Genomic DNA, 25875 nt, shown 5'->3' with positions numbered 1-25875 from the left:
CTCCAGCCCCGCTCGGGCCCTCCCAGCCACGCTGGGCCCAGCTCCGGGCCCAGGGCTCGGGGGGGCACCGGCCGCTGCCGGCTGAGAGGCCGCCGGCCGCCACCCACTGCTCCCCTCGGCTCTGGGAGGGCCCCTCCGCCAGCCGGGGGGGTCCCCTGCGGGCGCGGGGGGAAGCGGGGCCGGGGTCGGAACGGGCGGCCGCCACTCAGGGGACCCGCGGCGATCGTCGCTGTCACCCCCACAGCGGGAGGGAGGGGCGGGGCCTGGGCGGCGGGGCGGGGCCTGGGAGGCCCGGAGGGGCGGGGCTGGGGGGCGGTGCGCTCCCCTCCCCCTTCCCTCGCCTGTTTGCCAATGGGCGGGTCCGAGTATCTCCGCTGCCCGCCCCTGTCGTTCGGGGCGAGTCCATTGCGTTCCGTGCGGGGGGAGTTTCGGACCCGGATGCTGGTTCCCGGTCCGGTTCGGAGCGAGGAAAAGAAGCGGAGATAGCGCCCGTCCGTCAGGAGTGGGCACTATCCTGCGGCAGCGGGGAGGGGATGATCGGGGGGGGGGAGTCGTTTTGTACTGGCGGCTCTCCCTTCCCACTTCTACCCCCCCTGAGTCCCGGCGGGGGATGGTGTGTCCCACAGCGCGCGCCTTGCTCGCGCGGTTCGGCGGCTCGGCGGGGGGAGGGGACGGGAGACCCGGGCCCCGGCGGCTCTGCACAGTGAACGCGGGGGACAGCGGGGAGGGGGTGCCCGGGGGGCGCCGTGTCGGCGGCCGGGACCATGTCGGCGGACGAGGAGTTGAAAGTCCCGGAGGAGATGTTCAAAGATGTCAAGTTCTTCGTGGTGGGAGACATCGACCCCAAGGTACTGGGTCACCCTCCCCCTCGCCCCTTCCCTCAGCTCCTTCTCGCACCCCCCCCCCCCCCGGGGGGGCACTGTGGGATCGCCCAGCTCCCTGTACCCCCCCTTCCCCCGACGTTTCCGTACGCGGGCTCGAGCCTCACGCAGCGCTTCGCGGCACGCGCCCTGCTGCCCCCGGGGCGGCGCGGGGGAGGGGGGAGAAGGAGCGCGCGCGGCGGGGGGGGGCGGGGTACCGGGCGGTACCGGCCCTGCCCGCGGACAGCGCGCCGCCACCCGCCATGGAGCCCGCGGCCCGGGCGCGCAGGCCCCGTAGAGCCGCCTGAGCGGAGGAGGGGCGGGCGAAGGGACTTCCTGTGAGCGCCCGGCCCGGGCGGGCAGCGGCTCTGCTCGCTGCTCCTCCGCCCCGGCCGCTCCGCGGGGCCGCGCTCGGTCCCCCGCCGGCCCGCCCTCGGCGCCGGCCCCTCCCGTCCCCGCCCCGGCGCTGTATCCGGCCGCGGGACGCTGACAGGCCGCCGGCGGCGCGGGGGAAGGCTGGCCTGGCGCTGCCCTCCTACCGCCGCCGGGCCCTGCCCTCCGGCCGCCGCGTGCGCCCCCCCGGGGCTGTGGTGCCCGGGCCGGGACCGCCCGGCCGCGTTGGGGGCGAGGGGGCGGCGGGGGGCGGCAGGCGCTGACAGGCGGCTGCCCGGCCCTCCGGCCTAGGGCGCTGCCCTGGGGGCAAGGTTGGCCTGCGGTGGCCCAGGGCGGCCTCACCGGGTGTCGGGGCCGGCCCGGGGCAGCCCCCCCGGTGATGGATCCGGCCCAGGGCAGCCCCCTGGGTGCTGGGGCTGGCCCTTAATAAGGTCCAGTCACCTCTGGTGACAGTGGTTAAAAAGTTTCCGTGGTTTGTCCCATTAGACAAGCGTTTGAAGCCCACCGTATCTGGCTCCAGGACAGCACCTTTGCACAGATGCTGCGTGTTTCACGCTGAAATGAAAGTCTTTGCTGCTTTGGTAGTTGCTGCAGCTTCTTAGTTCAGCGTTGGGTTCCTTCACTCTCATGCCTTGGCATTTGCTGAGTCTTGTAGGCCTTTAAGTGAACTTGAGATGTAGGCACTGACCTGCTGCAATGGTATTTATTCATAGGAATAGGATTATATGCTAATAGAAGGACAGTCTAGGAATAATTCGAAAGAGCAGGAAAAGATTCCCAAGGTCTTAAGACATAAAATTTTTGACAGTGTGTTAGAGCTTGAGTAACAATTTTTGTATTTAAAAAAAAAAATAATCTATAGCAGCAATATTATTATGTGTATGAAGATGAGTGCAAAAAACCTAATTGTGCTCTTATGTATCATCTATCATAAATAATGTCCCAAAAGGCATGTAGTTAGTTCTGTGTTGACACAACAAGACAATCAGTGGTATTCCCATAGAGTGAGTAAACAAGCATTCTCTTAAGCTAGTTTTCTTACTTAGGTTTTGTTCTTAGCAGTCAGTGTCATTGTCTTAAGGCTTTGATTTGCTCTAGTTTTATCAGTACACTAAACTCTCCTCTGTTTGTGGATGGCTTCTCTGGGTTGCAGGCAGACATGGAAGGTGGCTCTGGCGGAGTTGGTAAGGTCAGGCACAGCACTGCGCAGAACAGGCTACACTCCTTCCAAGATCAGGCCATGCTGGAGGCTGTTGAGCCACTTCCTCATCATGAGCGATGCCCGAATTGAGAAGTCCTGCAGATCTGAGTTGTTGAGGCGGCCGGCTGGCCTGTTCAAACGCTCTTCCTTCTGGTGCTCTGGTTTCTGAAATGGCTTGCTGGCATGGCACAGTGTTACATGGAGGCCAGGGGCTCGCCTCTGTGCTGGTGAGCCCATGGGAGCACAAGGCACCGGGGAGGGCTGAGTCCAGCCTGGGTTGGGGGTTGCAGAGCCAGGTTGGAGCGGGGAGGTGTGTTGTGCTGAGCTCTTGGCCAGCTTGTGGTGGCTGCCTTTGTCCTCTCTTCTGCAGGTGCCCTCTGTGGTACCCTGGGAACAACCTGAACCAGAGCAGTATTTATCGGCTGTGTTTTGAAACAAGACAGAAAGCAGAATTTCTAAATTGAACTCCACAAATAGCTTTTAAAAACAGTTCTTTTAGTGAAGTGTTCCATTACTAATACAAAAATTACAAATATATTTTGTGCTTTTTACTTCTTCATGTACAAACGGATGCTAGCTTGATTTTGAAAAGAAGTTTCCTCCTTCATCTGTTGGGGAGGAGCACACTTTGATCAGCTTAAATTTCCAAATGGTTTCATGGAAAACCAGTTATCTTAATAAATATTAAAACAGGCCTAGCACAAGTGAGCACTCTAATCAAAACAAATCCGAGAATGAAAAAAAGTAATATATTCAGGTGATTAACTGCATACCCAGTACCTATAAATATGCAGCATAAACTACAAAGGAAACAAAGGTCTGGAATTGTGCCTAGATGTTCTTTGGCAAATGAGGGAGAATTAGGCTGCTGGCTCTCAACTTTAAAGCCATTCCATTGGGATGTGCACTTGGCTGCTCACACCTTAGAGGGGGTGATGAGTAGATGTCAGCTATTATTTTTTTGATAAATGCTTTTCTTGCTTTCCCAAAAGATGTAAGCTGAAACAGTCATGCTTTGGTAACACCAGTTAAAATCAGTATTTCATACAAAAAGAGATAAAAAGTAATGCAGTGCAGCATAAGGACTTTGAGCAGGATATTTGGTTTCTGGTTATCTCTTGTTTTATTATTATTTTTTTTATGCCTATTGTCTTCTTAGTTTTGAGCTCTTCCTCTTGTTTCTTCCAACACAGATTTGAGAGGCAGAGAACAAAGATAAAATTTATTTGCCCCAAACCCAAAATTTCATTTATAAGTCATACAAGCTACCACTTGAAGTGCAGGATTTTTACAATGATCATATTGGGGCTTTTCAGCATTTTATTTTCTATTATATAGAAATATAGAAATTTTCTATTATATACCATATTTCTATATGGTATATAACCATATACCATAACAGGTATATGGTTAATACTAGTATAGGTGAAGTCCTTTAATTGTGCCAATACAACTTTTGAGTCTAGGCTCTACTTAAACTGAAGGAAGTCCTGTGATCTGGGAGGCCTTTTGATGTTGGTGTGAGCTAAATTAGGAGGCCTTTATTCACACCACTTTAAGTAATCATTTGAAGTTATCATCTATCATATTCATAATGTTTAAACTTACTACCTGAACCTTTTGTATAAGCAGACTCTGCACAGTTTAATGTGTCATTGTTTTGATATAAAGAAATTCATACTTCTAGCTCATTAGTTGTAACTTCTTTCCCAAACTGTCAGATTTGTGTGCTCACTTTTTATTATATTCACTCCTGTTTTTAGGCTTCTCTTAAACCAGTTGAATGGGGCTTGTAACTCAGGGGAGCTGCGCAAGATGAGGAGCTTGTGTGGTGGGGGCTGGTCTTAAACATCTATTGTTTTCAAAAGTGCTTTATTTTGATTTAGCTTTTCCCATTGGAATTATAGCATCCTGTGTTACCCTGTGGTTAGCTGGATTTCATGCAGGAAGGTATCCTGTGATTTAGGAGATTGTGTGTAAAATGGAAACATTCTCTCCTGTTCTTGTGTGGTGGCAAGAACGGCAAGCTTGTGATCAATTTTCTTGGTTATTTTTGAGTAATTCTGTTGCAATTTGATAATGTCACATATTCATCCACTGCAGAAAAAAGTTGATTTATTATTTTAAATGCAATTGTAAAGTTGAGTGCTTCATTGAGGAAATACCAAAATTGTGTCCTCGCTGAGTGGTGATTTTTCCAGCCTTGTTTTTCTGCTTAGCATAGATGCTTTATAATAGCCCAACACCACCTTTTGAGAGTCTCCTTTTCAGTGCCTTCTCTGTCCTGTTTAGCGTACAGGGTAAGTAGGAATTGCTGAAGGACCAATTACTTAATATTTTGTTTGATGAATATGGTGCCTTGCTCTCTGCTGTTCATAACGGCATCCTGTTATGAAGGGAATGTCCCCAGCAGGTTTTGGAGAATGAGCATCAGTTTGGTTCTGCAAAATCATTATGAAGAGAAATGCTATTTATTTCTGAATAATAAAAGAAAAAAGGAGAGGATAATTTTGATTGGCATTTTGACATTTGAACTCTAGACCTTGATGTTTTAAAACATTTTTCTCTTCCTCCCCTCTACACCCCACTACCTTCTCTGCTACTTTTATTCAAATAAAAGTGAGTCCCATTTTTGGGGGACGTGGCTGGATTCAGCACACGTTTCTACAGTTGAGCTGAGAGAATGCTGAGCTCTTCAACCAACATCTTCTATATGGGCCTTGCAAAAGCAGGAGTAAGATATGCTTTGTGAGTTATGAGGTGTTTTGCGTTTTCTGAGGACAGAGCGATGGAGTGAGACATTTCAATTCCAGCTCTCTAAGGCTGTAACTTAGGGGGCATGTGTCCTCCTACTTCTGTTTTTTTCTTTTTCTTATTTCTCTAAATCACTTGGCCTTCCATCACTTCTTTTCCCAACATGTCAACCCTTTGTTAGAACGTTTTCTCTTCTCAAGGCATTGCTTACAACTTTTTTTTTGCTTGCAGATCCTTCTCATACCAAGGGGGTATTAGGGATGTTCTTTCCGCAGTTCTGTCTGTCTGCACTGTTTTGGAGCAGCTGGGTGGCTTCTTCAAACTTACTTATATGCTCTGGGATGAGGCATGTTGATTTGAACTAGAAATAACGGAAACAAATGTGTTTGGTAAAGGTGGAGTTCTTATTTTAGCTGTTAAATGAGCATTTACAGGACATGCACAATCCACCCCCACCCCCCCAAGTAAATAACTAGCAAAATCTGGAAGAATTCCTATGAAGACTGCTATGTACCATTATGGTGCTACCTTTTCTAAGGTAACCATTGGATCACCTTTTCTTAAAACTTCAAATTTGTATTTTAAAGTATATTGAAATGCTTCCAAAGCCACCATATGCAAAAACAAACAGTGAGAAGAAAGGCTTTCTTGCCCTGCCTGAGATATAATTGTTTTGAGTTGTTTTTTGAGGAATATGTGTTTTGGAAGAATGTTGACGTTTTCCAGATTTCTGCCCAGCCTGAATTATTTTGGAAAGTAAATCCTTAACTTAAATGATTAAAATATGGCAGAGGCATAAACCATTGGCAGCCAGGTTTTAAACGGGATGCGTTTGGCAACTTCAAAAATAGTGCTAGCCACTTACAGGAGGGCAGCTAAGACAGAAGGTGATATTCATTCCTCTCATGTTAGTGTGTTTTTTCATTAATGTTTTTCTCAAATAAAAGGTGCTAAAAAGGCTTCTCCGTGTTCTCTTTTGGGTTTAGGTTATTCAACTTCTGAAAGCTGGGAAAGCAAAGGAAGTCTCTTACAATGCACTGGCTTCACATATTATTTCAGAAGATGGGGACAATCCAGAAGTTGGAGAATCTCGTGAAGTTTTTGATCTCCCTGTGGTAAAGGTGAATGACTCATCCATGATGGTGTCAAAGTACTGACATATCTATTTCATTATTATTAACAGAAAATGTCCATGATTGGATGATGACCAAATGAAACATACCTTTAAAAATTTTTTGTTACACAAACTTTTATCCTGACCGGTAGACTTTTACTACAATTCTGTTCTCTCCTTTCTAATGTTGCTCTGTATCTGTCAGTGCTTTGCTGGTTTTTGTTGGTTTGTTTGTTTTCTGTTTGGGTTTTTTTTTCCCAGATTCTTCCTTTAGTCATCTGTGAGATGGTGTCCTACTAGCTGTACTTCAGAAATGTTTCTGATGGGAAGGTTATTAGAAGCTTCTGGCAATGGAAGACCTGAATTTAGAATGCAGACTGCAGTGACTTTAAAAAAAAAATAATTGGCAAAGTGCAAAATGGTTTTGTTGATAATGCGTATGTGTACTATACCAATTTTAAACAATAGGAACTTGTAGAAAAATAGATTTTTATTCTCTTGATTTTAGTTTTTCAAGTTGTTTTTTTTTTCTTCCTTTTTTCTTACCCATACTGGAATTACCTGCATTTTTATAGAATCTGAATGGTTTGTGTTGGAAAGGACCTTAAAGATCATCTAGTTCCCACCCCACTGCCATGGGCAGGGACACCTGCCACCAGCCCAGGTTGCTCCAAGCCCCGTCCAGCCTGGCCTTGGGCACTGCCAGGGATGGGGCACCCACAGCTGCTCTGGGCAACCCACAGCTTTTTTGAGGCAATCCAGTGCCTCATCACCCTCACAGAAAAGAATTTCTTTCTTATATCTAATCTAAATCTCCCCTCTTTCAGTCTAAAGCCATCACCCCTTGTCCTATCACTGCATGCCCTTGTAAAAAGTCCCTCTCCAGCTTTCTTGTTGGCCCCTTTAGGTACTGGAAGACTGCTATTTTGTAACTATCTGGCACCACTGGGTTATATTTCCAGTGAAAGATTCTGGGCTTCATCTTTGAAAATTTGAGCTTGTGACTCTGCAAGTCATGGGAATTATTAGAAGAAGAAACACCAGTATTTCACTGCCAATACCTTTGGGTAGATGATTTTGGGTTATCTTTTCCATATGGTTGTAGGTGGCAGTAGTAAATTTTTATAGCTTATGTCATGAAAGTTCACCTGACAGTGTATAAGTATGAATTCATTCAAAAAAATAAAAGGTGCTTAGCTAGAGACCTTATGGTTATGGTTGGTGAGCTGATTAATTTTTAGTTCCTTTGTCTGAAGTGTTCTGTGGCATAATTTTAATCTTATAAACAAGAAAACTGCTGCCGTTCTCGTATGAAGGAAGGACATCAGCATCATAACAGTGCTTTGTGCTTTCTAATGCCATTTACTTAAATAATTTCATTTTACTTATAATTGCTACTAGCTCTGCTTTTTCATTTGCAAATGAGAACAAGTCTTTCAGTAGTTTCACTTAGTTTGACTTGAACACATTGCAGCATGATCTGTAATCAAGAAGATCTGACTAAGCATTAAGCAAACACAAGTTGGAGGTAAAGGTAGCTTGTAGAGAATAAGGAAGAGAAAATCTTAAGGGAGGAAAATCTCCCCTTCCTGACTGAGGAGTTACAAATTAAATGTTTTTCTTTTTTTTTGTACCATCTTCTAAGGGAAAGAGAATAGCAAGAATTGGGACACCATAAACTGTTACCACAATATATTTTTTTGTCTGTTTTTTGAGGAAAAGTAATTTCATACTGAACGTGATGTTACTGTTACCCCCTTCTTCCTTCTGTGCTGTATTGGGACCACTGTCCTACATCTCCTCCATTCTCCTCCACCTCCCTGTCTCCCTTTGAGCCCTTCTGTCCCAGAATACTGTCAGTTACGGGAGATCACCTGTGTGCTTAGCAGCCAGCATTGCTGCATGTTTAGAAACTTCTTTCTATGTAAGGTTATGGTTCCTGACTCCTTGGTGGTGATTGTAAGGTAGGGTTTTTTTGTGTGGGGTTTGGTTTTGTTTTGTTTAGAGCAGGGAGAATGGGAAAAAGGGAGAGAATGATAATACAGTAAGTGGTTTTCCTGGCACAATAGCAGGACAAGAGAAAGGGACCTAGCTACCATATTGCTGCACAACCTTTGAGCAGTCTTCGTATTAACTTTTAGAAATAAAGCAGAACAGCCTTTTTTTGTAAAGGCCTAAATACAATGCCTGTGAACCACTTAAGACTTTTGAAGCTGGAAGATACATCTTAAAACTAGCTGCAATATGAACTTAGAAGGTAATTCATATTTTGGACATGCAGACTGAGGTTTTTAATGTTTTATGGTTTTTATTTTTCAGCCTTCCTGGGTGATCTTGTCTGTTCGCTGTGGAGCTCTTCTGCCGTATCCTTTAAGTTCAAATTTGAATCAATTCTACAGGAAACATGTTAAAATAGATACCATGGAGGGATTAAAGAATGTTTCAAGTATGTACAGCTTCATTTTTAAAAAATGATAGGATACCTAAATGCCTGCCAAAATTGCACGTGCCTGGAGCTTCTTTGTCTTGCATCACTTTTCCTGTCCTTCTGGCTACTTCAGATACTTAATAGGCACTGGCAAGAACACTGTCATCAAATGGACTCAAAACAATTTAGGTGGAAGATGGAAGTTGATAATTAACTGTGAGGATCCAGGAAAAATGCTGAAGTGCAGTAAGGGGGCAAATGCTGGTGCGTGGTAGAATGGCCTATTCTGCCTTTTCTAGAAGTAGAATTAAGTAAGGTATAAACACACAGTCACTCAAACAGCACTGTATTACAAGTAACACCTTATAAACAGGTAGTTTTAGTATTCCCTTTTTTGGGGCAGTCTTTGGTGTAGATCCTTGTTGGTCACGTTTGGCTAGATCTATGTTTCTTGAGTTGTTTGGAGCATATATTCTTGCATATGGATGGCATATTCCTTCCTCTTCTTGTCAGTTATTACTGTTTCATTTTTATTTATGTTCCATTCACTTTTTTCTGTGCATCATAGGAACGGTGACAGTGGCTATTATCATACATAAAGATTCATACATCTTTTTCTCAGACCATGATAAAGGGTCTATATATGGAAAAGCTGAAGCAGAGCAATACATTTCAGTAAAGATAAGCGGATGATTGCAATAAATAGTGCCAGGACTAGAGAGGTATGCTGTCAGGCGTGAGATCTCATTTTGGAATGAGGTTAGCAGGTGGTAGTGTCTATAATGGAAAACAAGAGGTGGTAGATGCAAAAATCCAGGTGTTTGTATTAGGGAGTAGGGTCTTAATGTGCTTCAGTGATTCAGAGTTCATGTTTTACACCTTTATTTCAAGGTATGTGCTTTTGCATCTCGCAGTGTCTCTACTGTTTTGGAAATAGCCTGCATATTCTCTACTTCTCCAAGAAAATTCAGCTCAGGGAGTGAACTGTAGGAAAAGAAAGCATTGAATTTGTCAGATAAAATGATACAGTGAGGTCTTTACAGCTGTTTTGATCATGATAATCAATGTGTCAGATAGGATTCAGCAGTTAGTGTGAAAAGCTTGCTGTAGTTGTGGATAGTCTTCTGACTGAAGCAGAAGAAAGTTTTCCATGAATAACTTGGCTTCAAATTGAAAAAAATGGACCAAAATTACACGGCAAAATCCAAATTAGCAGAGCTACTCCTGTATTAAAAAAAAATAATAAAAATTATTGTGATGTGATCTAGGCTGGTGGATTTTGTCTTTTGCATCTGGAAATAATGTGTTTATCATCCTTTCATCATCGGGATGGGAGTGTACCATTGCTTATTTTACACATCTGTAAGCCTTCTCCCTGTTCCTGAAGACTGGCTGAAAAAGTAATAAAATAGTTTGGAATTAGCTACATTTTCCAGTTTAAGTAATCTAGCATTGCTTTATTAGTGTTCTTCTTTCCCATGGAGAAGTAGCATTATTAGAAAATTGGTCTTTTAAACCCCCCTGGTTTCAGACAGAAGGGTACTCTTAAAAGCTGACGTTATTAAATACCCAGAAGAGAAATCAACAGATAAAACCACTGAGTGATGCAGTCCATAACTAAATTGTAGCAATAAATGTGTGAATGTAGCTCTCAATGGCTATTGCTCAGGAAGTCTTTATTGTGGCTGTACAGGAATGGGCAAATGAAAAGACCAGGTCTCAGTGGTATCGTATTCCTGAGTTGCATGGATGAAGGAAGTTTAGTACACCTGTCAGCAATAAATGTGTCTCGGACCTTTGACTTCATTCTTTCTAGCACTTCATGTCCTTAGAACCTGGTGGTTTTAGATTTTATTCTGAGCCTTATAGTGCTCACTAAAATGGGTTGTTAAGTCTTAACTTTGTTCTGTTTCAGTCTCTTTACGACTTCTAGCGCAGCGGCATCCGGCCTCTCCTTAGGGTTTTAGGTACTACCATAATGAAAAAAATATAGTAGTTAATAGGAATAGCTTACTTTTTCCATTTGATTGGTTTTGGACCCTGTTTAGGTAGAGGTTTGAGATTCTATGGTTTTGTCTTTTGTTTATGTTTTAATTTGGAGATGCAATGCTCAAAGTGGTCATTGAATTTCTGAAGAAACAAGTCCTCAAAACATCTTTTGTCAGCTACATGGATCTAATAAAAGCCTTAAAAATTTTATGTTGGTTTACCAATTCTGGTACTTACTTGATGAGTATTTGCCTGTCAATTGTTGAAGTTTAATGTAGAAAGATTTAATACAATAGAAAAGCATAAGGTTTTTTGCCTGTTTCTTATAAATACATTTTGGCATTCTACTATGAAAGTTGTTTTCACCGGGGGGACTTCAGAAGGCAGAGTGTTCTCCTGTTCCCTGCTAACTAATGTTTGCAAAACCTGACTAACCTGCAGTTGAAGGGAAATAACAGAAAAATTGATCTAGAAGCAGCTTTCGTGAAGAAGGAAAGACAGTTTCGTATGTGAAAACCTCAGTTACAGTGCCATAAAGAAGGCTGGTGATTTCTTTCTTAATTCTGTTCATAGCAGCAAAAGCAAGAATGAGAAAGGTATATTTTTCCACGATCTTGTACAAATGAAAGAGGGTCAGAGCACTTCAGAATTCTTGTTGCTGGGAGGAGAAAAAAAAAAAGAGTGTTTTTTTGCTATTCCCTCTTTCTGTTTTCCAGACCCGCTTGGGACATTATTGTTGTGCTGCTTGTAACTGTTGTGTCTGTTTCACTCCTGCTCTTTAGAGAGTGCAAGCTGCAGTCAGACGGAGGGTCTTAACAGTTAAATACTGAGCTGTTGCTGCTTTATGTGCTAGGAGCAGATGTTAAGGCAGCGAGTAGACAACTGTACACTTTTGAAGGATCTAGTACTGAATCTCTACCTTAGAATTTAGGATGATATCAGACTTGAAATTCTTGGAGTATTCTGGATAATGGCAGTAATACAGTCTTAGGTTTTAAAAGTTCTCTGGGCATTGTTGTCAGCCTGCTGTGTGTTATATCTTCTGTGTCTCAAAATTTAAGTATTGCTGGTATGTCTGTCAACAGCAGGGGAAAAATAATCTTGTTTCATTTCAAAAATCGCAGTGTGTACTTGTAACACAATGCACATCTGTTTCTGTAGTCATTTTTTCCAACAAGATGCGCTGTGCATGCATCTTAAACACAAAATCATTATGAAAGTGTGGAAAAGGGAGGGAAGTTACAGAAATCAAGTGGTCCATCGGTCTTTTTCAGGTCGCTTCTGTCAAAACCATTCTCTCTCCTGTTTCACAAGGCCCCTCCCATAGTAGAGGTTTCATAGTCTCCCCAGTCAATTTACAGTGCCTCACTGTTGTGTTGCTAGAGTTTAACCCCATTACCGTGCTGCAGTCTAACCCTGTTTTGATTTATCTGAGCCAACTCTGAATGGGGAGAACAATCATAGAGTAGAATCACAGCATAGTTTAGGGTGGAAAAGACCTTTAAGATCATTGAGTCCAACTGTTAATGTAACACTGCCAAGTTCACCACTAAACCATGTCCTGAAGTGCCGCATCTACATGTCTTTTAAATACCTCCAGGGATGGTGACTCCCAACACTTCCCTGGGCAGCCCGTTCCAATGCTTAACAACCCTTCTGGTGAAAATTTTTTCCTAATATCCAATCTAAACCTCCCCAGGTGCAACTTGAGGCCTTTTCCTCTTGTCCTGTCACTTGTTGATTGAGAGAAGACACTGACATGCACCTCGATGCAGCCTCCTTTCAGGTAGTTGTAGAGAGTGATAAGGTCCCCTCTGAGCCTCCTTATCTCCATGCTAAACAACCCCCCGAGTTCCATCAGCCGAGTTCCCTCAGCCGTTCTTCATAAGACTTGTGCCCCAGCCCCTTCCCCAGCCCCCTGCCTGTCTGGACACGCTCCAGCCCCTCAGCATCTTTCTTGTAGCGAGGGGCCCAACCCTGAACACAGGGTTTAAGGTGCGGCCTCACTGGTGCTGAGCACAGGGGAACAATCAAACCCCTAGTCCTGCTGGCCACACTGGTTTGGATATGAGCCAGGATGCTGTTTGCCTTCTTGGCCACCTGGGCACACTGCTGGCTTTTGTTCAGCTAGCTGTCAGCCAGCACCCCCAGGTCTTTTTCTGCCAGGCAGCTTTTCAGCTGTCCTTCCCCAAGCCTGCAGCTGCGTGGGGTTTTTGTGACCCAGGTGCAGGACCCGGCACTGAGCCTTCTTGAACCTCATACACAGCTAGCCTCAGCCCATCTTTCCAGCCTGTCCAGATCCCTCTGCAGAGCCTCCTGCCCTCAGGCGGATCAACACTCCTCCCCAACTTGATGTCATCTGCAAACTTACTAAGGGTGCACTCAATCCTCTTGTCCAGATCATTGATAAATCTTACTAGAGCCTGAGTTCATCCTCCACAGTTAAATTTAGTGTTAATATTGTCGAACAGGTGTAACTGTGGTTGTATATAGCTTACACACTAACCGTCTAAGCAAGGGCTTCAGTGCTATTTTTTTTTTTTTTGAACCACAAGGTTTCTTTTCCTGAAGTATCTCTACAGCCAAAATAGTAGTGACCATTATTGACACAGATAAAAAATGCAAAAATATTTAAATCTCTTAATACATTTGCTAAGAGATTATTTTCTTATTTTGAACCATTACTTTAGCAGAGGCAGTTGAGGAGCTGAGCTAATATACTGCTTATGGTATTGTTCCAATTCGCAAAAAGAAATGCATTGTAAGGATGAGCTCCAATAAAGGATGAAAGTGCCGAAAGCGAGACTGAGCAGTTAAGTGCCTATATCTAAAAAGGAAACAAAATAAAATCCACTTGTGGCTGCCTTTTCAACCGCAGCTTCTCTCAGGTATTTACAGCTGTGTCCCTCTTCACACTCAGGCTCCTCCAGCTACAATTTTATCCTCTTTTATCCCAAGCCCAGCTGGGATCCAGAAATCACCCAAGCTGCTCTTCTTAGGTTGTCTGCTCCAGTACTGGCAGCCTCTTTCTCCTCCGTTCATCTTTATTTCTTAGCATGTTCATTTGCCTTCACCAACACTTCCACTGCATGGAGTGGCAGTCTCTGGGGCTTAAACACATTTGCTCAGCTTACCAGTTCCTGACTCTTTGCTCCAAAGTCATAGTGCTCAGGGCCCTAGCAAAGCTTTCAGTCCTTAGCTTTTTGCTTTCTCAAAATCCCCTTACCTGCAGCTCTTGTGTCCCTTTTCTCCAGGTCCTTCAAACTAGCTAGTTACAGACTTCCCTCCCCAGGAAGCCTACAGTTGTGTTTCTTTCCTGCTTTTACACCTCAGTTGTGAATGTGTCACCTTGTCCTGCTGTGCTGGGTGTCTTTTTGCTGTCTGAATCCTGGGTGCCAATGGAAAAGTTCTGGACCATGCAAAAGAAAAAGAAGAAACTACTTCTCTCTTCATTTGGCAGCCTTTCAAGGATTTGATAATGCGTCATCTTAGTTTCTTAAAACACATCAATTCTGGTCTTTCAAGTTTCCTCTTGTAAGTCATGTTTACTAGGTCTGTAAAAATTCTCACTGTTCTTTTTCACATATTGTTTCATGTATCTGAAAACAAATATGCATTGCTTCCAGAGGTCTTGCTGAATTTTGAAAGTAGGGTGGAAAATTTCATGTTAGTTTCAGGTAATGTTTCTGCTGTTACATCCCAGTGTGGGATGTTTCTGTCTCACAGTAGCTCCTAGACTTCTCCCCTCCTCCCTGTATCAGGTACCTAGCTGACTTCCAGTGCAGAGTTACATACCTCGGTAGGAAAAAATCAAATGGAAGATTTGGTAGTTGCTTATACTGACTTGCCTACTACTCTTTGCAGTTAATTTCTCTAATACTTTGGTTTGTTGTTTTTCTTGATACATGAGCTTGTCTCTTGGTATTTTTGTTGTTCAGTGCCTTGTGTGGAGGTAATAGTCATGCTGTGTGCTAGGGAACAGTTTCTACTTTTCCAGCCTTTGGGAAATTACAAAGGGCAGGTTAGGTTGCAAAAGATCTCTTCAACCAAAAATTCCCCCATTTGGTTACCAAACTTAGCCATTTCTGAAACCTTTGGCTTCTGTATTGCTTTCTAACCCATTTTCTTTTCATTTTTTTAAGGCTGTGCTTTTATTTCTTTCTGGTTTAAAACAAACTCATCCACCAAATTGCTGTCCTTTTTAAAAAGCATGCAAGACAGGCACTTTTAAGTTTTTCAAAGCTGTCTGCTATTAGCTTTTATTTCACACTTTTCTTGGTCTGTCTTGTTTTATTGAATTTCTTGTGCATCATAATAATTCTATATGGTCTGTTACTGACTCTAAGTAAAAATTTCTTCTTCATATTCTTCTGTATTTTTAAGCATGGAACATAAGCTCTTGATAATGGAAGGAAGCTCTTGCTAATGACTTGACTCCTACAAGCTGAGCATCCTGAGATGGGCTGAGGGAGGTGTTCTGGGAAGAGGCAAGTTTATGTTGTTACCAGAATTGGTCATAATATTGGAGTTGTCCTGATCCAGTTTCCACCACATTATTATTTGTTTTTTATCCATACAACTTCAGTTTGAAACAGACATTGTGCTTTTAAAGATAAGAGTTTTTGAATGGTCAAATACTTGATAATTGTGGTACATTGACCTTGGCTGAACGCCAGGTGCCCACTAAGCTGCTTTATCACTCCCCACCTCAGAAGAATGAGGGGGAGAAAATAAGATGGAAAAAAGAAATTGTGGGTCACAATAAAGGCAGTTTAATGAAGCAGTAGCAAAAGTCACATGCGTGCAAGTGAAGGAAAACAAAAGATGTTATTCTTTACTTCCCATCAGCAGGTGATATTCAGGCTCTTCCCGGGAAGCAGGGCTTCAGTACGCGTGGCTGCTCCAGAAGACGAATGTTGTAAAAAATGAATGCCCCCCCCCTTCCTCCTCCTTTCTCTTAGCTTTTCTATCTGAGCAGACATCATACGGTATGGAATATCCCTTTGGTCAGTTTGGGTCAGCTGTCCTGGCTGTGTCCCCTCCCAGGATCTTGCCCACCCGCAGCCTACTGGTGTGTGTGGGGGGGAAGGTTGGAGAGACAGCCCTGATGCTGCGCGAGCGCTGCTCAGCAGCAGCCAAAACTGTTGTGTGATCACCACCCTTCTAGCCAGCAGTACAAGCACAGCGCTGTGAGGGCTGCTGCGGGGCTCAGCCAGACCCAGTACAAAAATAGCTGAGGAGTGCTGTGCACACTGTTTAATTTCCTTCTGATGTCCCTCAGGAAACTGTCATTTAAATTGTTTTGCATCCTTGACACCTGCTTTCCAGTGTAAATGGCTTTTCACCAGAATCGTGTCAGATCTTTTTTGGAGTCACTGCCTGTCTCTCTCAGGTAAGAAGTGTACCATGTTTCAGTCTACTGCAATGTACAGTATCTGTGTGATGCTTTGTTTTTTTGAGGAGATCCCAGTTTTTCTGTTGTACTCTTGACTTTTTTCCCCGTATGTTAGGTGAATTATCGCCAAAGACAGTTTTTCACTGAAAATGAGGGCATGGACATTTCAGACTGTGAACATTCAATCAGTAATTTATCTAGTATTAAGCCTTATAATGATTCTAAAATGAAGAGTACACTAGACTATAAGTCTTTGCTCCTATTCTTCTGTTTCTGCATTAAGACAATATTCAGTCAACATGTTTTACCTGCTTATGCACTGAAACCTTAACGAGGGTGCCAGCAAGTAAAGTAAGGAAAGGTGGGCTTCAGTGGCCTGTGTCCATAGCCAGCTCCATGGGTCTGTGACCAGGGTGTGTGCGCAGACGGACAGGATCAGGGCCTAGGTGCTGATGGAATATATGTGCTTTAGACTTTCAAACAGATTGCTTCTGTAATACTGTCACTTACTCCCAGTGCTGATGGCTTAAATACATGTGCTTTCTTGGCAAGGGAGGGGGACATTACTGTGACATAAATGGTTAGAAATAAACACTTCATGAGTTTCCGCAGGCTGTTAATTTGGTCTACTTGTTAAAATTCTGTTTAATGAATTTAAACAGGTTGTCTGAGATAAATAATTCTTGTTTGCTGGATTACTAACTTTTTTCTCCTGTGGAAGGTGATGTATTAGTGTTGAGTTTTACAGAAGTGAAGAAGGTTTTTCTCTGTGCAGGTTAAAAATGATTGTTCAATGTCTTTTTTTGTTGTGTCTCTTTGCCACTCTTTTTTTTCTTTGTAACTTTCATGCTAATTTGGTATTTAAAACTGATAGGTAATACAGCAGTCAGACTTGTAAATAGCATGTCATGGATTGTACTAAAATTCTTCAAGCAGAAGGCAGCTGGTTGCATAGAACTAAAGGGCTTATTACCTTCCTTTTAGGTTTTATCTGAAGACCGAAGTACGCTGTGGGCTTTGATTACTTTTTATGGAGGGAATTGCCAGCTGAGCCTCAATAATAAGTGTACTCATTTGATTGTGCCTGAGCCAAAGGGGGTAAGAGTTTATTACATGTACAATTCTCCTTGTTGAAGCTCTCATTTGCTTTTGAATAATCAAAAATTTTCCGTCTCCCTGAAGTTAGGATTCTTAGAACTGTTCATTAGTCCTGAACAGCTAAATTCAACACAATTATGCATTGCAGCTATTCAGTCTGTATTTATTTTCTGCATCGCTTTAAGCCTGATTAATTCAAAAGATGTCCAGGTATTTGTATTTCTGATTGAATAAAGCATGTTATTCTTTATTCTGCTTGTCTTAACCTAATTTTGACATGTCCTAATAGCTAGTGGTTGTGGTTTGTAAATCTGTAGATACATAATCAGTGAAGAAAAACAAAGGACAAAATTGAAAAATAGATAAAATGCTCTTTGATGTTTTGAGGGAGAAAGAGCTAAAGAGTGCAGAAGGAGGAACAGGGATTGGTTTTTTTGTTTGTTTGTTTGTTTTTTAAAGAACAGAGAAGTCTCAAAATCGCTCAGCTCATTCCTCTTAGATGATAGGATAAACAGTACACAGTGTTGCTGTCCAATTGCTGATAAAGTAGTCATAGTTCAGATCACTCCCATCATAGCATCATAGACTATCTCAAGTTGGAAGGGAACCATAAGGATCATCTCATCCAACTCCCCGCGCCTGGCAGAACTCCCTAAAGCTAAACCATATGACTTGAGACGCCCCTTGAACTCTTGTCCAGACGCCCCTTGAACTCTGACAGACTTGGTGCCATGAGCACTTCCCTGGGGAGCCCGTTCCAGTGACCAGCCACCCTCTTGGTGAAGAAGCTTTTCCTAATGTCTCATCTGAACTTCCCCTGATGCAGCTTCATTCCATTTCTTCAAATCCTATCGCTGGTTGCCAGAGAGAGGATCAGCAGCAGCTCCCCCTTCACTACCCCCCTTGAGGAAGCTGTAGAGTGTGAGGAGGTCACCCCTCAGCCTTCTCTTCTCCAAGCTGAACAAACCAAGTGATCTCAGCTGCTCCTTACAAGCCAAGACCTTTCACCATCTTGGTTGGCCTCCTCTGGGCACACTAATAGTTTGATCTCCTCCTCCTATAAACTGAGTTGCCCAGAACTGCGCACAGTACTCGAGGTGCAGCCACACCAGTGCAGTGTAAAGCGCAGCAATCACCTTCCTCGGGTGGCTAGCTATGCTGTGCTTGATTCACCCCTTTTGGCTTGGTTGTCCCTTTTGGCTGCCAGGGCACGCTGTTGAATCGTATCCGACTGACTGTCCACCCAAACCCCCATATCCCTTTCCAACAGGGCTGCTCTTCGGTCTCTCGTCCTCCAGTTTGTATGTGTAACTAGGGTTACACTGTCCCAGGTGCAGAATGTGGCACTTGCTGTTGTTAAATTTAATACGGTTGGTGATTGTCCAGCTCTCTATAGTCTGTCCCCATCTTTCTGTAAAGCCTCTCTACTCTCAAGGGTATCAAATAGTGTCATCGCTTGACTTCCTACTCCCATGTAGGAAGTCGAATGTTGCTGTCTTCATGCAGATGGAGAAACTGAATCAGGCCAGGTAACTGGCTAAAGGCAGCATTAAGCACATCAGAATACCCTTCTTTACTGTAATGCTGGTAATGTTTCGGTTGTAATAGTTCACTGGAACTTCAGGAAGTGTTCAGGTACTCCTCCTGAAAAAGAAATACATTTATAATTGATGTAGCGTGTTTGTTCAGAGACTGAAAATAACTGAAAACAAATAGAAGCTCACTTAAAAATGATTGCTTGGATGCTTTTAGTTAACGTGGTGGACAGAGCAAGCTTTTGGTTTTGTTTTTTGTGTTTTATTTTTTGTCCTTTAATAACATGAGCACATTTCCATTACCATTTTTTAAAGTTTCAAATCAGTGTGAGGGGTCACACAGTTTAGTTAGAATGTGAGTAACTCTTAAGATCAGGTTCTGTGCGCTACCTCCTTAGATAAATCTGTAAAACTTTGTCAAGTTTCTGATGTTGCTTTATACAAATAGAGTATATTATTGTCCCACCAATAATGCTTTTCATATTTTGGAGTTAGTGTAAACTCTCTAATACTGAGGGGAAAACGTGGCTAGTAGGATGACAATAAACTGTTTATTGTATTTATGTATTGTGTGTGCAATACATAGGAAAGTACTTTACAATAAAACATGGGCTGGCATTGGAAGAGAAGGTATGGACATTGGAAATGCTTGCTTTTTCTTCCCTGTTACATTTAAAACTCTTAGGAATCTTTGCAGAGATTTTTTTTGGAAGGGGATGTGGGTTTTTTGGTTTTGGCTGTTTTTTTTTTTTTTTTTAAGTGCATGATCTTTATTCTATGGCAGAGTTAAAAGGTTTACCAAACAGCATCCTAGTTGTCTCCTCCATCACAGCAAAATGTAGTGTTTGGACAAAGAGCTTTGCTACCTAAAATGGTGTTTTTAAGAGGCAGTAATACATGTTTAAGAAGTGTTGCCTTAAATTGTAAGCTTTTTAGACTCAAGGATGTTGTCTTGAGCTTGCCAGTCAAGAAACTGAACCCCCCCCACATTAGCATTTCATATCTGTGCAATAAAATAAGTATCTTGTTTAAATTTACATAATCTTTGAATGGGAACAGTTTTATAGGATGATTACTTTAAAATGCTTCTAGTCCTGTTGCTCTGACATACTACTACAAGGGAATCTGCAGCCGTTTGTAATGAGAACAGTTTTGACACTAGGAAGATTGAAATGCTTGCTTTGACTAGACACAAGATGATAAAACAAGATTCTTAATAATTCTCACCACAAAGAAAGAATGAAAACTCATATCTGCAAATAAACTTGGTTTCATCTGTAATCTCTTTATTGTGTATGAATGACAGTTTCATCGTAGGAAATAACTCTAGAGAATCATTAAATTAAATTAATTTCCTGTGAATGTGCTGGTTGTTAATTTTTATTGTTTGACATACAAAGAAAATCCCAGTTCAATCACTTTTAAATATGAGATCCTGAAATTAGTTTCAAATCTTCTGAAGAAAGTTTTCTTTTTTTTTTTTTTTCCCCCACTGTCTCGATATTTGTGAGGGGCTTCCATCAAAAGGATGCTTGTATCAATAGAGCACTGACTGTGTCTTATTTCTATTTCATAAGAAAGGAAACAGTAAAGTTTTACTATTTGTATATATCTTGAAATGATGAAATCATAAGGAAGGAGAGGGGGATAAAGTTTTATACTTCGTTGTCATTGTAAGCTCTCACTGAAATAGATTTAGCCAATATTTGGACAGAAGTGTCATTTTCCAGTTGAGGGCAACATTACAGTTTGCAGCTTCTGAGAAGGCATATGGGAAATACCCCAGCAGTGTCTGATTTCAGTTCCTGCTGAGATGCATTTTTTGTCAGCGATCACCTTGTAAATACTTGTCTCTATTGTGAAATTCTGAGTTTTTCCCTAAGTGATTTTTCACGGTGGTGTTTTGGGTTTTTTGTTGTTTGGGTTTTTTTGTGGTTATTTATCCATATTTTTTTTTAGTGGAGAAAATCTAAGTATGCACTGTATTTAGACTCACAGTAATGTCCACCTAAAAATCAGCTGCTTCTTAGTATTGACTGTGGTGTTCCTGATTGCTGGAGTTCTGAAGGCTTTTTCAGAACCAAACGTCATGATTTTGAAACCTTTGGTGATTTGGTTTGAGAAGAATTCGAGCAGTGGTGTTTTTGCAAGTGAAGACTTAATCTTCTGCAGTTGTGCCTTTTGAGTCCTTTATATTGTAAATATGGAGGTTTTTGTTACAATCTCTTGGAACTTGTGGTTTCACACAGTAGTGTGGAATATCCTGTTGGTTCTGGGAGAGATCACTTTTTCTTATTGGACAGCCTCTTTTGGTCTGCCTCTCCATGCTCTAGCCCTGCCCTCAAAAACGTTATTTGGGATTTTTTGTCTTGAAATAAAACTTATTCTTCCCCCCCCTCCCCTCCTGTTTCTCTCCAGGAAAAATATGAATGTGCTTGTAAACGGGACAGCATTAAAATTGTGACACCAGACTGGGTACTAGATTCTATAGCTGATAAGACTAGAAAAGAAGAGACTCCTTATCATCCTCGTTTAATTATATACGAGGAGGAAGAAGAGGAGGAGGAGGAAGAGGAGGAAGAAGCAGAAAACGAAGAACAAGATTCTCAAAATGAAGCTAGTACTGATGAAAAATTATCAAGCCCTGCATCTTCTCGAGAAGGATCACCTTTGGGTGATCAAGTTTTTTCACCAAAATCTACTACTGCTGATAAGGCAAAAGGGGAACTGATGTTTGATGATTCTTCAGATTCCTCTCCAGAAAAGCAAGAAAGGAATTTGAATTGGACACCAGCTGAAGTCCCCCAGGCATCTACAGCAAAGCGTAGGTTGCCTCAAGGGAAAGACTCTGGGTTAATTAATTTATGTGCCAATGTCCCACCAGTGCCAGGTAATATTTTGCCTCCAGATATGAGAGGCAATCTAATGGCTTCAGTACAAGGTGCCCAAAGTTCTGATCGACAGGAAATGATGGCTACGTGGAGTCCAGCCGTGCGGACATTAAGGAATATTACTAATAGTGCTGATATTCAGCAGATTAATAGACCATCAAATGTAGCACATGTAAGTGTTGGATTTTTAATTTATATGATATTGGACTTTTTCTTAGGAACTATCACATCCAGGAACTTCAGTTTCCTGTTACTGTTCTTTAAATGTATAGAGGATTAAAAGTTCCCCATATTACGTAGAGGTTGTGGCCAAATTAGTAACCTCCCCATAATAAGTAACTTCATTCCTAGCAGGTTCACGGAAGTAAGAACGCATTTGGAAAAAATGTGTGGAAGTGTAGAGCTGTGTTCAACTATAGTGTGCTTTAGAGTTTCAGTACTGATTTCTCGGTAAGAGCAAAAAGAAAAAATAGTTCTTCAATTTAGTATTACTTGGCTAGCTCAGAAAACCTGATTTCATACCGTTCAAGCTTTTCATTCAGTGCAAGGGATTATTTGTCCTATAAACACATATAACTGTGAAATTGATCGTTCTCACAGCAGGTTCAGCTCTATACTGTGTTCTGCTGGGCATCATTAAGTTGTTATATGGTATAGTCAGGATTATGATGCGGTAGTTCTAATTTATAAGTTCTTATGCTGCTCGTATAGTTGAAATACTTGCAGCTTTTGTATTGAATTTATTTTTGGAAGAAAACAAAAAGTGAGTGAGCATGCACTGAAATAACTTGCAGCATTGAAATTCTTAGATGTTCATGGGAAGGGAACATGAGAAAAGTAGGTTCTGGTAAATGTTAGACATCTCTTTACTTAAGTAATTGCACTGGTGCATTTATTTGGATGCTCATCTGATGGTAAAACTTTCAAAGGTGCCTGAATAATCTAGAAGCTTACAGCTAGTACTTAAACACAAAAGGTGGAGTCACTCAGAAATATTCTTTGTTTCCATATGGGTTCTGAATATGAAATGGAAATACAGGCTTCATTTTAAAACTGAATCTTAGATTCCTCTTCTCAGTGCCTTGAATTGTTTTAAGGACTGAGACTTTTGGGTCAGGACTGAGGAGAACCATCAGCATCCTGGGCAGTTGGCCAGTGCCTGGAAAATTGGCTGATGCTTTCATGTCTGAACACCACATCTTCTACAACCCAGTCATTGTACTATCAAATACTCTTTAGTGGCACCTCTGTGGAAGTATTTTTCTGTAAGTAATAGAGCCCCAGGGCAGTTGATGGTATTGTGCTTTGGCTAGACTTTGTTCTCCCAAAGTCTGTTAGACTAGGGACATGACTATGGTCTGCAAGGAGTGTTCTTAAGTACCACATCAGGCTGCTGTATGTTGCCATTCTAGCTCCAGCATGAGGAGGAAAGCTTTGCGTCTTAAGAGCTGTGAATCTGCTTCCTAGAGGGAGGAATACCAATTCTACCTTTTTCCTTCTAACTTCCTTCTGGCTAGTCTTAATTGTGCTTTGTATCCTGCTTGGGTACCAGTCTTGGGTGGATTCCATGCCTTGGTGCACAGTCTTGGGAAGTTCATGTTTAATTCAAACCTCAGATTTCTGCTGAATGGCAAGATCTGTAATAAGGAATTTTACAGATAGAAAGTTACTTTCTGAATATAGTCTTGGATACTTTTGAAAGTTTTATTCCTTTATTTTGAAATATGTGTCCTGAAGCTTCTGTAATTTTGACTTTTGGGGCTTCTTGTGCAGAGCAGTATGAAGATCTCATACTGAGCATCAGAAACACTCTTTTTGTGTGTTATTTTTAGTTATTGAAGTTATACTGTGGTGCTGTCTAGACATTAGTATGGGTAATGCATTCATAAATGTGGTTGTACATGTATGCTGTACCAACATCAAAATTCTGGGATGTTTTGAAGTGCATTGTAAAAAATACTTGAGCCACCTCTGATGAAGAGTAGATGGACAGCTCATTGAGAGGATACAGTTAATTGGCTTAGTGTTTTAGTGATGTGCTTTGATTCCTCTCTCTCGCCCACATGCATCACTGAAGTTCACACTGTATGTGATGAAATGGTGTGGGTGAAGGAAACAAGCTTTGCAGAATTCACTAAAGCTGACTTCATGTTTAAAAGACTTTGAGTGGCGAGCCTAGTTTCCTATTGCTCCTTCTAATTTTTAATAGGTAGTTGATATTAAAATGTTCTAATAAATATGTAGAGCTCATGCTGATTATTAGGAGATTGCCTAATTTTCCCTTTTCTGATGCTTTAAAAACACACTTGCTAACTTGTGCCTCCTTAGCGTGAAATGATTCTTCCCTTAACAGTGAGTTACATACCTAAAAATGAATTAAACTCCACGTTACTTCAGCATTCTGTATAAACCTAAAATCTATTATTATTAAGTATGGGTTGGCTAGGTTCCCATGTTTCAAACAGCACTAATTAGTAGAGACTTTATTAGCAGTTTTTAAGTTAATTAAGGCTATGGAACTAAATTTAATGTAACAGGCCATCAGAATTGTAAAATACATATTTACAGTTGATTGAGTTGATCAATGTCATTATTACTATAGTGTTAATAGTCATAATGCTATTGGAGATATCATCAGTAATACAAGGGTGGGTTTTAATCTTAAATTTTGCTAAAACATGCATTGCCTTATATTAGGAGCCATCTGTAGCTCCATGCACTTCTACGTGTCAGTCCACTTTTCATTTTGCTAGTAATTTAAAGATTTTTGTTTAGCTCACAATATATTTAAGCATAGGGTTCTCTTCTTTTGAAAACTGTATTTGCCCAGTAGTTCTTTAATATTTTAAAAACTGAATGACAACAAAAAGGTCACAAAACTAATCTTTGTTTTCTAGATATTACAATCACTTTCAGCACCTACAAAAAGTTTAGAACAACAAGTAAATCATAGCCAACAGGGACATCCAAATGTGGTGCTGTTTAGTCAAGTGAAACTAACACCAGAGACACATTTATTACAGCAGTCACATCAAGCACAGCAGCAACAGCACCATCCTCTTTTACACCTTCAACCTCAACAACTTATGCAGCTACAACAGCAGCAGCAGCAACAGCCCCAGATTTCCCAGCAGTCTTTCCAACAGCAACAGCCTCATCAGTTTTCGCAACAGCAACAGCAAGTTCATCAGCAGCACCAGTTCACACAGCAGCAGCTTCAGTTTCCCCAGCAGCAGTTACATGCTCAACAGCAGCTACATCGACCTCAGCAACAGCTCCAGTTCCAACAGCAGCATGCTTTGCAACAGCAACTTCATCAGTTGCAGCAGCAGCAGCTACAGCAGCAACAGTTGCAGCAGCTACAGCAACAGAATCTGCAACAACAGCTGCAACATCAGCAGCTGCAACATCAGCAGCAGCAAATGCAGCAGCAGCACTTGCAGCGATTACACCAACAGCATCAGCAACAACAAATGCAGAACCAGGCAACACAGCACTTAACTCAGACATCTCAAACACTACAGCATCAAGTTGCAGCCCAGCAGCCACAACACCACCAGCAGCAACAGCAACAACTGCAACAGCAGCCACTTTTTGGACACGATCCAGCAGCGGAGAGTTAGTAATTATTGCCTTCTGATTCTGGAAAAAAGTGGCTAATGACATGATATAATGTGGTTTAGAATATAAAAAAAGTAATGCTCTGTTTACTTTGTATGTAAGTATGGGATTGTAAGACTTAGAAATGCCATTCATGGCGCAGGACCTCTTCTACTAATTTTTAGACAAACAGATTTCAATTATAACCAAGGATGATCCAGAAATCTGAAAAGCATGAGAGCACTGAGAACATTCTCTTTTCAAATATATACTTTATGCCCCTAGCATATAAATTATACTGTGAGAACAGTGATAGTCTGTGCATACCATAAGGGGTTTTTTAACTTTGGAAGAGGGGAATGGGGAAGCTTTCAAACAGCATAGCAACTGGAAAGACAGCTTAAATAATGGAAGTACTAGTAAATTAATGAGGATTCAGTATCAGATAGAAAGCTGTCATACCTTTGAATTCTGTCCGTGCTAGTAGAACTGAAAGCTTTTGATTGTTTTGACTATTAATTGCTGATCTGTATAAAATAGTTGTTTGTTTTCCTTTTGGTGCCCCTTTAGCCCCCCTTCCCCAGGATAAAAACCACCCAGAACAAAACCATCCTGGG

General features: G+C 42.1%; 1 protein-coding gene across 3 annotated transcripts in view; it reads left to right on the top strand.

Moving 5' to 3' along the window:
* Positions 1–404: 404 nt before the first annotated feature.
* The window catches only part of PAXIP1 (PAX interacting protein 1), a 40232-nt gene continuing 14761 nt past the window's right edge, over positions 405–25875 (top strand). The window contains exons 1-7 of one of the 3 annotated variants that reach the window (XM_055708522.1): positions 405–848; positions 6195–6329; positions 8642–8685; positions 16068–16131; positions 17119–17232; positions 21186–21830; positions 24682–25276. In XM_055708522.1, coding sequence (XP_055564497.1) covers positions 765–848; positions 6195–6329; positions 8642–8685; positions 16068–16131; positions 17119–17232; positions 21186–21830; positions 24682–25276 — 1681 coding nt within the window. In that variant the 5' untranslated portion in view covers positions 405–764. Of the gene's footprint in view, positions 849–6194; positions 6330–8641; positions 8686–16067; positions 16132–17118; positions 17233–21185; positions 21831–24555; positions 25277–25875 lie in introns of all 3 variants that reach the window. The other 2 variants (XM_055708520.1, XM_055708521.1) reach the window with 2 other exon arrangements.

This window comes from Falco cherrug, chromosome 4 (genome assembly GCF_023634085.1).
Source record: "Falco cherrug isolate bFalChe1 chromosome 4, bFalChe1.pri, whole genome shotgun sequence".
NCBI classification, from domain to species: domain Eukaryota; kingdom Metazoa; phylum Chordata; class Aves; order Falconiformes; family Falconidae; genus Falco; species Falco cherrug.
This window is presented reverse-complemented; position numbering and strand designations above follow the sequence as displayed.